Below are 12778 nucleotides of genomic sequence, written 5' to 3'. Positions count from 1 at the left end.
TATACACACATACTGGTGTTATACTGCGACCAGCGATCGCCTCAGCCTGGATGTGCAGCGCTGGGGTGGCTTGGTCGGATTCCCTGACTGAAAATATTGATACCCTTGACAGGGACAGTATTTTATTGACTATAGAGCATTTAAAGGATGCATTTCTATATATGCGAGATGCACAGAGGGATATTTACACTCTGGCATCAAGAGTAAGTGCGATGTCCATATCTGCCAGAAGATGTTTATGGACACGACAGTGGTCAGGTGATGCAGATTCCAAACGGCACATGGAAGTATTGCCGTATAAAGGGGAGGAGTTATTTGGGGTCGGTCCATCGGACCTGGTGGCCACGGCAACAGCTGGAAAATCCACTTTTTTTACCCCAAGTCACATCTCAGCAGAAAAAGACACCGTCTTTTCAGCCTCAGTCCTTTCGTCCCCATAAGGGCAAGCAGGCAAAAGGCCAGTCATATCTGCCCAGGGATAGAGGAAAGGGAAGAAGACTGCAGCAGGCAGCCCATTCCCAGGAACAGAAGCCCTCCACCGCTTTTGCCAAGTCCTCAGCATGACGCTGGGGCCGTACAAGCGGACTCTGCTGCGGTGGGGGGTCGTCTCAAGAGTTTCAGCGCGCAGTGTGCTCACTCGCAAGTGGACCCCTGGATCCTACAAGTAGTATCCCGGGGGTACAGATTGGAAGTTCGAGACATCTCCTCCCCCTCGCAGGTTCCTGAAGTCTGCTTTACCAACGTCTCCCTCCGACAGGGAGGCAGTATTGGAAACAATTCACAAGCTGTATTCCCAGCAGGTGATAATCAAAGTACCCCTCCTACAACAAGGAAAGGGGTATTATTCCACACTATATTGTGGTACTGAAGCCAGACGGCTCGGTGAGACCTATTCTAAATCTGAAATATTTGAACACTTACATACAAAGGTTCAAATCAAGATGGAGTCACTCAGAGCAGTGATAGCGAACCAGGAAGAAGGGGACTATATGGTGTCCCTGGACATCAAGGATGCTTACCTCCATGTCCCAATTTGCCCTTCTCACCAAGGGTACCTCAGGTTCGTGGTACAAAACTGTCACTATCCGTTTTAGACGCTGCCGTTTGGATTGTCCACGGCACCCCGGGTCTTTACCAAGGTAATGGCCGAAATGATGATTCTTCTTCAAAGAAAAGGCGTCTTAATTATCCCTTACTTGGACGATCTCCTGATAAGGGCAAGGTCCAGAGAACAGTTGGAGGTCGGAGTAGCACTATCTCAAGTAGTTCTACGACAGCACGGGTGGATTCTAAATATTCCAAAATCGCAGCTGTCTCCGACGACACGTCTGCTGTTCCTAGGGATGATTCTGGACACAGTCCAGAAAAAGGTGTTTCTCCCGGAGGAGAAAGCCAGGGAGTTATCCGAGCTAGTCAGGAACCTCCTAAAACCAGGAAAAGTGTCAGTGCATCATTGCACAAGGGTCCTGGGAAAAATGGTGGCTTCTTACGAAGCGATTCCATTCGGCAGATTTCACGCAAGAACTTTTCAGTGGGATCTGCTGGAAAAATGGTCCGGATCGCATCTTCAGATGCATCAGCGGATAATCCTGTCTCCAAGGACAAGGGTGTCTCTTCTGTGGTGGCTGCAGAGTGCTCATCTACTAAAGGGCCACAGATTCGGCATTCAGGACTGGGTCCTGGTGACCACGGATGCCAGCCTGAACGGCTGGGGAGCAGTCACACAAGGAAAAAATTTCCAGGGAGTGTGATCAAGTCTGGAGACTTCTCTCCACATAAATATACTGGAGCTAAGAGCAATTTACAATGCTCTAAGCTTAGCAAGACCTCTGCTTCAAGGTCAGCCGGTATTGATCCAGTGGGACAACATCACGGCAGTCGCCCACGTAAACAGACAGGGCGGCACAAGAAGCAGGAGGGCAATGGCAGAAACTGCAAGGATTCTTCGCTGGGCGGAAAATCATGTGTTAGCACTGTCAGCAGTGTTCATTCCGGGAGTGGACAACTGGGAAGCAGACTTCCTCAGCACGACCTCCACCCGGGAGAGTGGGGACTTCATCGGGAAGTCTTCCACATGATTGTGAACCGTTGGGAAAGACCAAAGGTGGACATGATGGCGTCCCGCCTGAACAAAAAACTGGACAGGTATTGCGCCAGGTCAAGAGACCCTCAGGCAATAGCTGTGGACGTTCTGGTAACACCGTGGGTGTACCAGTCGGTGTATGTGTTCCCTCCTCTGCTTCTCATACCTAAGGTACTGAGAATTATAAGACGTAGAGGAGTAAGAACTATACTCGTGGCTCCGGATTGGCCAAGAAGGACTTGGTACCCGGAACTTCAAGAGATGCTCACAGAGGACTCATGGCCTCTGCCGATAAGAAGGGACTTGCTTCAGCAAGTACCATGTCTGTTCCAAGACTTACCGCGGCTGCGTTTGACGGCATGGCGGTTGAACGCCGGATCCTAAGGGAAAAAGGCATTCCGGAAGAGGTCATTCCTACCCTGGTCAAAGCCAGGAAGGAGGTGACCGCACAACATTATCACCACATGTGGCAAAAATATGTTGCGTGGTGTGAGGCCAGGAAGGCCCCACGAAGAAATTTCAACTCTGTCGATTCCTGCATTTCCTGCAAACAGGAGTGTCTATGGGCCTCAAATTGGGGTCCATTAAGGTTCAAATTTCGGCCCTGTCGATTTTCTTCCAGAAAGAATTGGCTTCAGTTCCTGAAGTCCAGAAGTTTGTCAAGGGAGTACTGCATATACAACCCCCTTTTGTGCCTCCAGTGGCACTGTGGGATCTCAACGTAGTTCTGGGATTCCTCAAATCACATTGGTTTAAACCGCTCAAATCTGTGGATTTGAAATATTTCACATGGAAAGTGACCATGATGTTGGCCCTGGCCTCGGCCAGGCGAGTGTCAGAATTGGCGGCTTTGTCTCACAAAAGCCCATATCTGATTGTCCATTCGGACAGGGCAGAGCTGCGGACTCGTCCCCAGTTTCTCCCTAAGGTGGTGTCAGCGTTTCACCTGAACCAGCTTATTGTGGTACCTGCGGCTACTAGGGACTTGGAGGACTCCAGGTGGCTAGATGTTGTCAGGGCCCTGAAAATATAGGTTTCCAGGACGGCTGGAGTCAGGAAAACTGACTTGCTGTTATCCTGTATGCACCCAACAAACTGGGTGCTCTTGCTTCTAAGCAGACGATTGCTAGTTGGATGTGTAGTACAATTAAGCTTGCACATTCTGTGGCAGGCCTGCCACAGCCAAAATATGTAAATGCCCATTCCACAAGGAAGGTGGGCTCATCTTGGGCGGCTGCCCGAGGGGTCTCGGCTTTACAACTTTGCCGAGCTGCTACTTGGTCAGGGGCACACCCTGGCTGAGGAGGACCTGGAGTTCTCTCACTCGGTGCTGCAGAGTCATCCGCACTCTCCCGCCCGTTTGGGAGCTTTGGTATAATCCCCATGGTCCTGACGGAGTCCCCAGCATCCACTTAGGACGTTAGAGAAAATAAGAATTTACTTACCGATAATTCTATTTCTCGTAGTCCGTAGTGGATGCTGGGCGCCCATCCCAAGTGCGGATTGTCTGCAATACTTGTACATAGTTATTGTTACAAAAATCGGGTTATTATTGTTGTGAGCCATCTTTTCAGAGGCTCCGCTGTTATCATGCTGTTAACTGGGTTCAGATCACAGGTTGTACAGTGTGATTGGTGTGGCTGGTATGAGTCTTACCTGGGATTCAAAATCCTTCCTTATTGTGTACGCTCGTCCGGGCACAGTATCCTAACTGAGGCTTGGAGGAGGGTCATGGGGGGAGGAGCCAGTGCACACCACCTGATCCTAAAGCTTTTACTTTTGTGCCCTGTCTCCTGCGGAGCCGCTAATCCCCATGGTCCTGACGGAGTCCCCAGCATCCACTACGGACTACGAGAAATAGAATTATCGGTAAGTAAATTCTTATTTTCTGCTGCTGATTCCTCTCCCTATGTAATAAAACGTCTGACTTGCCTTCCTCATTGCTACCTTCTCCCCAATAATGGCATACCTCTTACTTGCTGAAGCAGCCCTCCCTACCTATTCCCCCCCCCCCCACACACACACACACACCACCACCCCACACACACGCAGTCCTTTCTTTCAGTCAGCGGCTAGCCACCCACCTTTTTCTTCTTCATTCCTTTCCCTCTGTACTGTCTTACCTTTAAAATTAACAGCTCCTCATTTTGCCTTTTGGTCCTTGTGACCTTTTATGTCTTCTAGAGATGTGTGTTACCTTGCTATCTAGCTCTCTGCTTACCTGCTCTGCTATTTATTCACACTTGTACCTTTTTATAAAAGTCTTAAAAAAACAAACTTTTGTCCACATTCTAGGTCATTGACCACAGGGGGTACAAAAGCCGTGAAGAATTTGACACCGCAGTGGACCTAGTCCTGGAGGAGTTTTCCATTGAGTTTGTATGCCTGGCCGGATTCATGAGAATCTTATCTGGACCTTTTGTCAAAAAATGGAATGGTAGGTGCACAATTAGAGGTCAGCTAAACCCAAAACATCAGCTGCCTTAATTATGAGCTGTCAAGTTACAAATACATCGGCTGGGTATCATGACATATATGAGCTTGTGAATGACCAGCCCACAAGCCACCTTTTATATGCATGCTTTGGAGTAAACGTGCCTTCAGGTTGACCTTTTCAAAACCATTTTCTCTATCGTCCTAGTGGATGCTGGGGTTCCTGAAAGGACCATGGGGGAATAGCGGCTCCGCAGGAGACAGGGCACAAAAAGTAAAGCTTTCCGATCAGGTGGTGTGCACTGGCTCCTCCCCCTATGACCCTCCTCCAAGCCTCAGTTAGATTTTTGTGCCCGGCCGAGAAGGGTGCAATCTAGGTGGCTCTCCTAAAGAGCTGCTTAGAGAAAGTTTAGCTTAGGTTTTTTATTTTACAGTGAGTCCTGCTGGCAACAGGATCACTGCAACGAGGGACTTAGGGGAGAAGAAGTGAACTCACCTGCGTGCAGGATGGATTGGCTTCTTGGCTACTGGACATCAGCTCCAGAGGGACGATCACAGGTACAGCCTGGATGGTCACCGGAGCCTCGCCGCCGGCCCCCTTGCAGATGCTGAAACATGAAGAGGTCCAGAATCGGCGGCAGAAGACTCCTCAGTCTTCTAAAGGTAGCGCACAGCACTGCAGCTGTGCGCCATTTTCCTCTCAGCACACTTCACACGGCAGTCACTGAGGGTGCAGGGCGCTGGGAGGGGAGCGCCCTGGGAGGCAAATGAAAACCTATTTGGCTAAAAAATACCTCACATATAGCCTCCGGGGGCTATATGGAGATATTTAACCCCTGCCAGAATACACTAAAGAGCGGGAGACGAGCCCGCCGGAAAAGGGGCGGGGCCTATCTCCTCAGCACACAGCGCCATTTTCCTTACACAGCTCCGCTGGTCAGGACGGCTCCCAGGTCTCTCCCCTGCACTGCACTACAGAAACGGGGTAAAACAAGAGAGGGGGGGCAAAATAGTGGCAAAAATTATATTATAAAAGCAGCTATACAGGGAGCACTTATTATAAGGCTATCCCTGTCATATATAGCGCTTTTGGTGTGTGCTGGCAAACTCTCCCTCTGTCTCCCCAAAGGGCTAGTGGGGTCCTGTCTTCGTTAAGAGCATTCCCTGTGTGTCGGTACGTGTGTGTCGACATGTATGAGGACGATATTGGTGTGGAGGCGGAGCAATTGCCAAATATGGGGATGTCACCTCCTAGGGGGTCGACACCAGAATGGATGCCTTTATTTATGGAATTACGGGATAGTGTCAACACGCTAAAGCAGTCGTTTGACGACATGAGACGGCCGGACAATCAGTTAGTGCCTGTCCAGGCGCCTCAAACACCGTCAGGGGCTGTAAAACGCCCTTTGCCTCAGTCGGTCGACACAGACCCAGACACAGGCACTGATTCCAGTGGCGACGGTGACGAATCAACCGTATTTTCCAGTAGGGCCACACGTTATATGATTTTGGCAATGAAGGAGGCGTTACATTTAGCTGATACTACAGGTACCACTAAACAGGGTATTATGTGGGGTGTGAAAACTACCTATAGTTTTTCCTGAATCAGAAGAACTAAATGATGTATGTGATGAAGCGTGGGTTGCCCCCGATAAAAAGATGCTAATTTCAAAGAAGTTATTAGCTTTATACCCTTTCCCGTCAGAGGTTAGGGCGCGCTGGGAAACACCTCCTAGGGTGGACAAGGCGCTCACACGCTTATCTAAACAAGTGGCGTTACCCTCTCCTGAGACGGCCGCACTTAAAGATCCAGCAGATAGGAGGATGGAAAATATCCAAAAAAGTATATACACACATACAGGTGTTATACTACGACCAGCTATAGCGACAGCCTAGATGTGCAGTGCTGGAGTAGCTTGGTCAGAGTCCCTGATTGAAAATATTGATACCCTGGATAGGGACAATGTTTTACTGTCTTTAGAGCAAATAAAGGATGCATTTCTTTATATGCGTGATGCACAGAGGGATATCTGCACACTGGCATCACGGGTAAGTGCTATGTCCATTTCGGCCAGAAGAAGTTTATGGACGCGACAGTGGTCAGGCGATGCGGACTCAAAACGGCATATGGAAGTTTTGCCGTATAAAGGGGAGGAGTTATTTGGAGTCGGTCTATCAGATTTGGTGGCCACGGCTACAGCCGGGAAATCCACCTTTTTACCTCAAGCTACTCCCCAACAGAAAAAGACACCGACTTTTCAACCGCAGCCCTTTCGTTCCTTTAAAAACAAGAGAGCAAAGGGATATTCAGATCTGCCACGAGGCAGAGGAAGGGGGAAGAGACACCAACAGGCAGCTCCTTCCCAGGAACAGAAGCCCTCCCCCGCTTCTACAAAAGCCTCAGCATGACGCTGGGGCTTCTCAAGCGGACTCGGGGGCGGTGGGCGGTCGTCTCAAGAATTTCAGCGCGCAGTGGGCTCACTCGCAGGTAGATCCCTGGATCCTGCAGATAATATCTCAGGGGTACAGGTTGGAACTAGAGACAGATCCGCCTCGCCGTTTCCTGAAGTCTGCTTTACCAACGTCCCCCTCCGAAAGGGAGACTGTTTTGGAAGCCATTCACAAGCTGTACTCTCAGCAGGTGATAGTCAAGGTACCTCTTCTACAACAGGGAAAGGGGTATTATTCCACTCTATTTGTGGTACCGAAGCCGGACGGCTCGGTAAGACCTATTCTAAATCTGAAGTCCTTGAACCTGTACATAAAGAAGTTCAAGTTCAAAATGGAGTCACTCAGAGCAGTGATAGCGAACCTGGAAGAAGGGGACTTTATGGTGTCCTTGGACATCAAGGATGCGTACCTCCACGTTCCAATTTACCCCTCACACCAGGGGTACCTCAGGTTCGTTGTACAAAACTGTCACTATCAGTTTCAGACGCTGCCGTTCGGATTGTCCACGGCACCTCGGGTCTTTACAAAGGTAATGGCCGAGATGATGATTCTTCTTCGAAGAAAAGGCGTATTAATTATCCCATACTTGGACGATCTCCTAATAAGGGCAAGGTCCAGAGAACAGCTAGAGAGGGGATTAGCACTGTCTCAAGAAGTGCTAAAACAGCACGGCTGGATTCTGAATATTCCAAAATCCCAGTTAATGCCGACAACTCGTCTGCTGTTCCTAGGGATGATTCTGGACACGGTTCAGAAAAAGGTTTTTCTCCCGGAGGAAAAAGCCAAGGAGTTATCCGAGCTTGTCAGGAACCTCCTAAAACCAGGAAAGGTGTCTGTACATCAATGCACAAGAGTCCTGGGGAAAAATGGTGGCTTCTTACGAAGCAATTCCATTCGGCAGATTCCATGCACGAATTTTCCAGAGGGATCTGTTGGACAAATGGTCAGGGTCGCATCTTCAGATGCACCAGCGGATAACCCTGTCTCCAAGGACAAGGGTATCTCTTCTGTGGTGGTTGCAGAGTGCTCATCTATTGGAGGGCCGCAGATTCGGCATACAGGATTGGATCCTGGTGACCACGGACGCCAGCCTGAGAGGCTGGGGAGCAGTCACACAAGGAAGAAACTTCCAGGGAGTGTGGACGAGCCTGGAAACGTCTCTTCACATAAACATTCTGGAACTAAGAGCAATCTACAATGCTCTAAGCCAGGCAGAACCTCTGCTTCAAGGAAAACCGGTGTTGATCCAGTCGGACAACATCACGGCAGTCGCCCATGTAAACAGACAGGGCGGCACAAGAAGCAGGAGTGCAATGGCAGAAGCTGCAAGGATTCTTCGCTGGGCAGAGAATCATGTGATAGCACTGTCAGCAGTGTTCATCCCGGGAGTGGACAACTGGGAAGCAGACTTCCTCAGCAGACACGACCTTCACCCGGGAGAGTGGGGACTTCATCCGGAAGTCTTCCACATGCTGGTAACCCGTTGGGAAAGACCAATGGTGGACATGATGGCGTCTCGCCTCAACAAAAAACTGGACAGGTATTGCGCCAGGTCAAGAGATCCGCAGGCAATAGCTGTGGACGCGCTGGTAACGCCTTGGGTGTACCAGTCGGTGTATGTGTTTCCTCCTCTGCCTCTCATACCAAAAGTATTGAGAATTATACGGCAAAGAGGCGTAAGAACGATACTAGTGGTTCCGGATTGGCCAAGAAGGACTTGGTACCCGGAACTTCAAGAGATGATCACGGAAGATCCGTGGCCTCTACCTCTAAGGAGGGACTTGCTTCAGCAGGGTCCCTGTCTGTTTCAAGACTTACCGCGGCTGCGTTTGACGGCATGGCGGTTGAACGCCGGATCCTAAAGGAAAAAGGCATGCCGGAAGAAGTCATTCCTACTTTGATTAAAGCAAGGAAGGAAGTAACCGTGCAACACTATCACCGCATTTGGCGAAGATGTGGTGCGAGGATCGGAGTGCTCCGACGGAGGAATTTCAACTGGGTCGATTCCTACATTTCCTGCAATCAGGATTGTCTATGGGTCTCAAATTGGGATCTATTAAGGTTCAAATTTCGGCCCTGTCGATTTTCTTTCAAAAAGAATTGGCTTCAGTTCCTGAAGTCCAGACTTTTGTTAAGGGAGTGCTGCATATACAGCCTCCTGTGGTGCCTCCAGTGGCACCGTGGGATCTCAATGTGGTTTTGGAATTTCTAAAATCTCATTGGTTTGAACCTCTAAAAAAGGTGGATTTAAAATATCTCACATGGAAAGTGACCATGTTACTAGCCCTGGCTTCGGCCAGGAGAGTGTCAGAACTGGCAGCTTTATCTTACAAAAGCCCATATCTGATTTTCCATTCGGACAGGGCAGAACTGCGGACTCGTCCGCATTTTCTCCCTAAGGTGGTGTCAGCATTTCATCTGAACCAGCCTATTGTAGTGCCTGCGGCTACAAGTGACTTGGAGGACTCCAAGTTACTGGACGTTGTCAGAGCATTAAAAATATATATTGCAAGGACAGCTGGAGTCAGAAAATCTGACTCGTTGTTTATATTGTATGCACCCAACAAGATGGGTGCTCCTGCGTCTAAGCAGACGATTGCTCGTTGGATCTGTAGCACAATCCAACTTGCACATTCTGTGGCAGGCCTGCCACAGCCTAAATCTGTAAAGGCCCACTCCACAAGGAAGGTGGGCTCATCTTGGGCGGCTGCCCGAGGGGTCTCGGCATTACAACTTTGCCGAGCAGCTACGTGGTCAGGGGAGAACACGTTTGTAAAATTTTACAAATTTGATACTCTGGCTAAGGAGGACCTGGAGTTCTCTCATTCGGTGCTGCAGAGTCATCCGCACTCTCCCGCCCGTTTGGGAGCTTTGGTATAATCCCCATGGTCCTTTCAGGAACCCCAGCATCCACTAGGACGATAGAGAAAATAATAATTTACTTACCGATAATTCTATTTCTCGGAGTCCGTAGTGGATGCTGGGCGCCCATCCCAAGTGCGGATTATCTGCAATAATTGTACATAGTTATTGTTAACTAATTCGGGTTATTGTTTAGGAAGCCATCTTTCAGAGGCTCCTCTGTTATCATACTGTTAACTGGGTTTGATCACAAGTTGTACAGTGTGATTGGTGTGGCTGGTATGAGTCTTACCCGGGATTCAAAATTCCTCCCTTATTGTGTACGCTCGTCCGGGCACAGTACCTAACTGAGGCTTGGAGGAGGGTCATAGGGGGAGGAGCCAGTGCACACCACCTGATCGGAAAGCTTTACTTTTTGTGCCCTGTCTCCTGCGGAGCCGCTATTCCCCCATGGTCCTTTCAGGAACCCCAGCATCCTCTACGGACTCCGAGAAATAGAATTATCGGTAAGTAAATTCTTATTATTTCACAGATCTGGGAACACTTCCAACTTGGGTTCCCCCAAGGTAGATTTACACCCATGGCTCTCTATACCCCAAATAGCTATAATGGTATCACAGAAATGCATTGTTAGCTTACCTACAAAATTACTTTAGTGAATGTTCTTTAATTTACCCAACATGTAACTCCAGCTCAGTGGTCTCTCAAGTTATTTTTCATTCAGTCTAGTGAAGCTTTCTCCTACTCAACAGGGAAGATCCTGAACGTCCATCCGTCCCTGCTGCCGTCATTTAAAGGAGCCCACGCACACAGGCTGGTGCTGGAAGCCGGAGTGAGAGTCACTGGTTGTACTGTGCACTTTGTGGCTGTAAGTATGATGGCCGCTGTACTGCTACTGTAATTAAATTCTGTTCATTATGGACAGACAGCCCCACTGGAGAGACTGTGCTGAATACAGGATTCTGAATAACCTGTCACCTTACAACTGACTTAGTAGTAACTGTATTTGACTTCACCATAGGATGTGACAGGATGTATCAAACCTCCATTTGTCCACTTCACTCTTTAGAAGTTGCCCATAGCAACCTATGCCATGGGCAACTACTTCACTTGTCCACTCTTTTTTTTTTTATATAAGGTTGATAAATTTGACCCTAAAGGCACAGTAGCACCAGTTATCAGACTGAGCGGTGGGTGGTGTACACAGGCCCTCCCTCAATTTCAAAAGTTTGATGCGGTCATCGAGTTCAGTAATAACTGTAATTCTGACATCCCTGTGTTCTACTTTTTGCACCTCACTTATAAAAATGGTTTGGAGTTAAAATTACAATAGCCGGCACATCTTTGTAACTTTTACTCTTGGGAATAGTTTTGTATAACTCGGTCTCTCTTAAAGGAGGAAGTTGATGCTGGGGCAATCGTCTTTCAAGAGGCTGTTCCGGTGGAGCTTGGCGATACAGAGGAAACCTTGTCTGAGCGGGTGAAGAAGGCTGAACACAAAGCCTTCCCAGCTGCCTTGCAGCTTGTGGCCAGTGGGGCGGTGGTGCTGGGAACGGATGGCAAGCTCTGCTGGAAGAAGACACCATCTAACCAGGGCTTGGCTGAATAAAGTCTTAAAGCCACGTATTACACTGCGGTTCTGACCATTCCCTGTGTTGTCCTTGTCTGGTTTTTGGCTTTGAAGTGACAAATGATGGCTTACATCTGCCACTGAGCGCTGCAAATGGGAAGATTTAAAAAGACAAACAAGTATGTGGGTGCAGTCTACACAAAGATAGAGGACCCATGCATGCTCACCATGGACACTGGCCACTGTTGCCATTGATCTGCTCATGGAGACCAGGGCCACTGTTCCAGAGTTTGTTTGTTTTTTAGCAGGTACACACAATGACTATGTGGGGCTCCCACCCACCATATTGCATCCCTGTGCCTTACGAAGACTGTTGTGCAAATGTGATTACCAGGTGCATTTTGCTACCCCGCCATAGTGATGTTCTGGCGGTCACTCTGAATTGTGCACCAAATAAGGACTGCAGCAGATCTCTCAGGGCATCAGCAGCGCAGCATACTCACAGGCCCTCAGTGTGCGGGGCAGGCTGACTTGGATTACAGTAGGTCCTGGAATCCTGTGACCCACATGGTCCCCAGGACACACTAGATGACTGTAGTACCTACTAAATGTCTAGCTGCTAAATGGACTGAAGGCTGTGGTATGTACTGTTCGCACACACATAAGCCAGCAGTGGTCTGTGACTAGAGGCCAATAGTTACTGCCGCTGACGGCTGTTTAAGTGACTCTAGAAAACCTGGCGTGTGAAATGTAGTTGCACACTTTGGTTGGGGAGAGCAGGTGTGGGCCAGGGTGAGGTGCATACTAGATTCTTGCAGACCTTCATCCAGCACTTACCGGCCTATATGGAGATGATGCTGAATTAATACTCCCAGCTAATGTAGCTAACTGGTCCATCCTGGTGCCTTCTCCAGCTGTCCTATAACAATCCCCAACCATGGGCAAGCCTGGAGCTACAATGCTGGAGAATAGCTCAGGATCCTCCCCCTCCCCCCAAGAAGCCTTGATGACTTGATGTTGCAGCACAAGCCGGATCCTGAAGTTCATTGTATCGTTATGGGATGATGAATGGTCTTTTAGGAGGTGGTTTCTGAATGTGTACAGTAATTAAGCCTTGCTTAGCTCTGTTTATATTTTTCTATTGCTGTTACATGTGTTATATTGTAACCTTCTGTAAGTCCTATAAGCTTAGGCCCCATTACACTAATAAAGCTGTATTCTGCATGTGGTGTATTTTTTAAGTTTCTTTATTACATGTTTAGTCTCATTAAAATATATTATGTCTGAAAGCCTACTTGACGTTGCATATCTAAATTCCCTCTCCCTTGAGTACTATGGAATAGATAGATAGATAGATAGATATAGATAGATAGATAGAT

At 48.6% G+C, this 12778-nt stretch overlaps 1 protein-coding gene across 1 annotated transcript in view; it reads left to right on the top strand.

Moving 5' to 3' along the window:
- The window catches only part of GART (phosphoribosylglycinamide formyltransferase, phosphoribosylglycinamide synthetase, phosphoribosylaminoimidazole synthetase), a 52862-nt gene extending 40736 nt beyond the window's left edge, over positions 1–12126 (top strand). The window contains exons 20-22 of the mRNA XM_063956478.1: positions 4379–4520; positions 10582–10697; positions 11226–12126. Of these exons, the coding sequence (XP_063812548.1) occupies positions 4379–4520; positions 10582–10697; positions 11226–11438 (471 nt within the window). The 3' untranslated portion in view covers positions 11439–12126. The remainder of the gene's footprint in view (positions 1–4378; positions 4521–10581; positions 10698–11225) is intronic.
- Positions 12127–12778: the final 652 nt, after the last annotated feature.

Source organism: Pseudophryne corroboree, chromosome 2 (assembly GCF_028390025.1).
Source record: "Pseudophryne corroboree isolate aPseCor3 chromosome 2, aPseCor3.hap2, whole genome shotgun sequence".
Lineage (NCBI taxonomy): Eukaryota > Metazoa > Chordata > Amphibia > Anura > Myobatrachidae > Pseudophryne > Pseudophryne corroboree.
The sequence above is the reverse complement of the archived record's forward strand: the minus strand, read 5'-3'. Positions and strand labels throughout refer to the sequence as shown.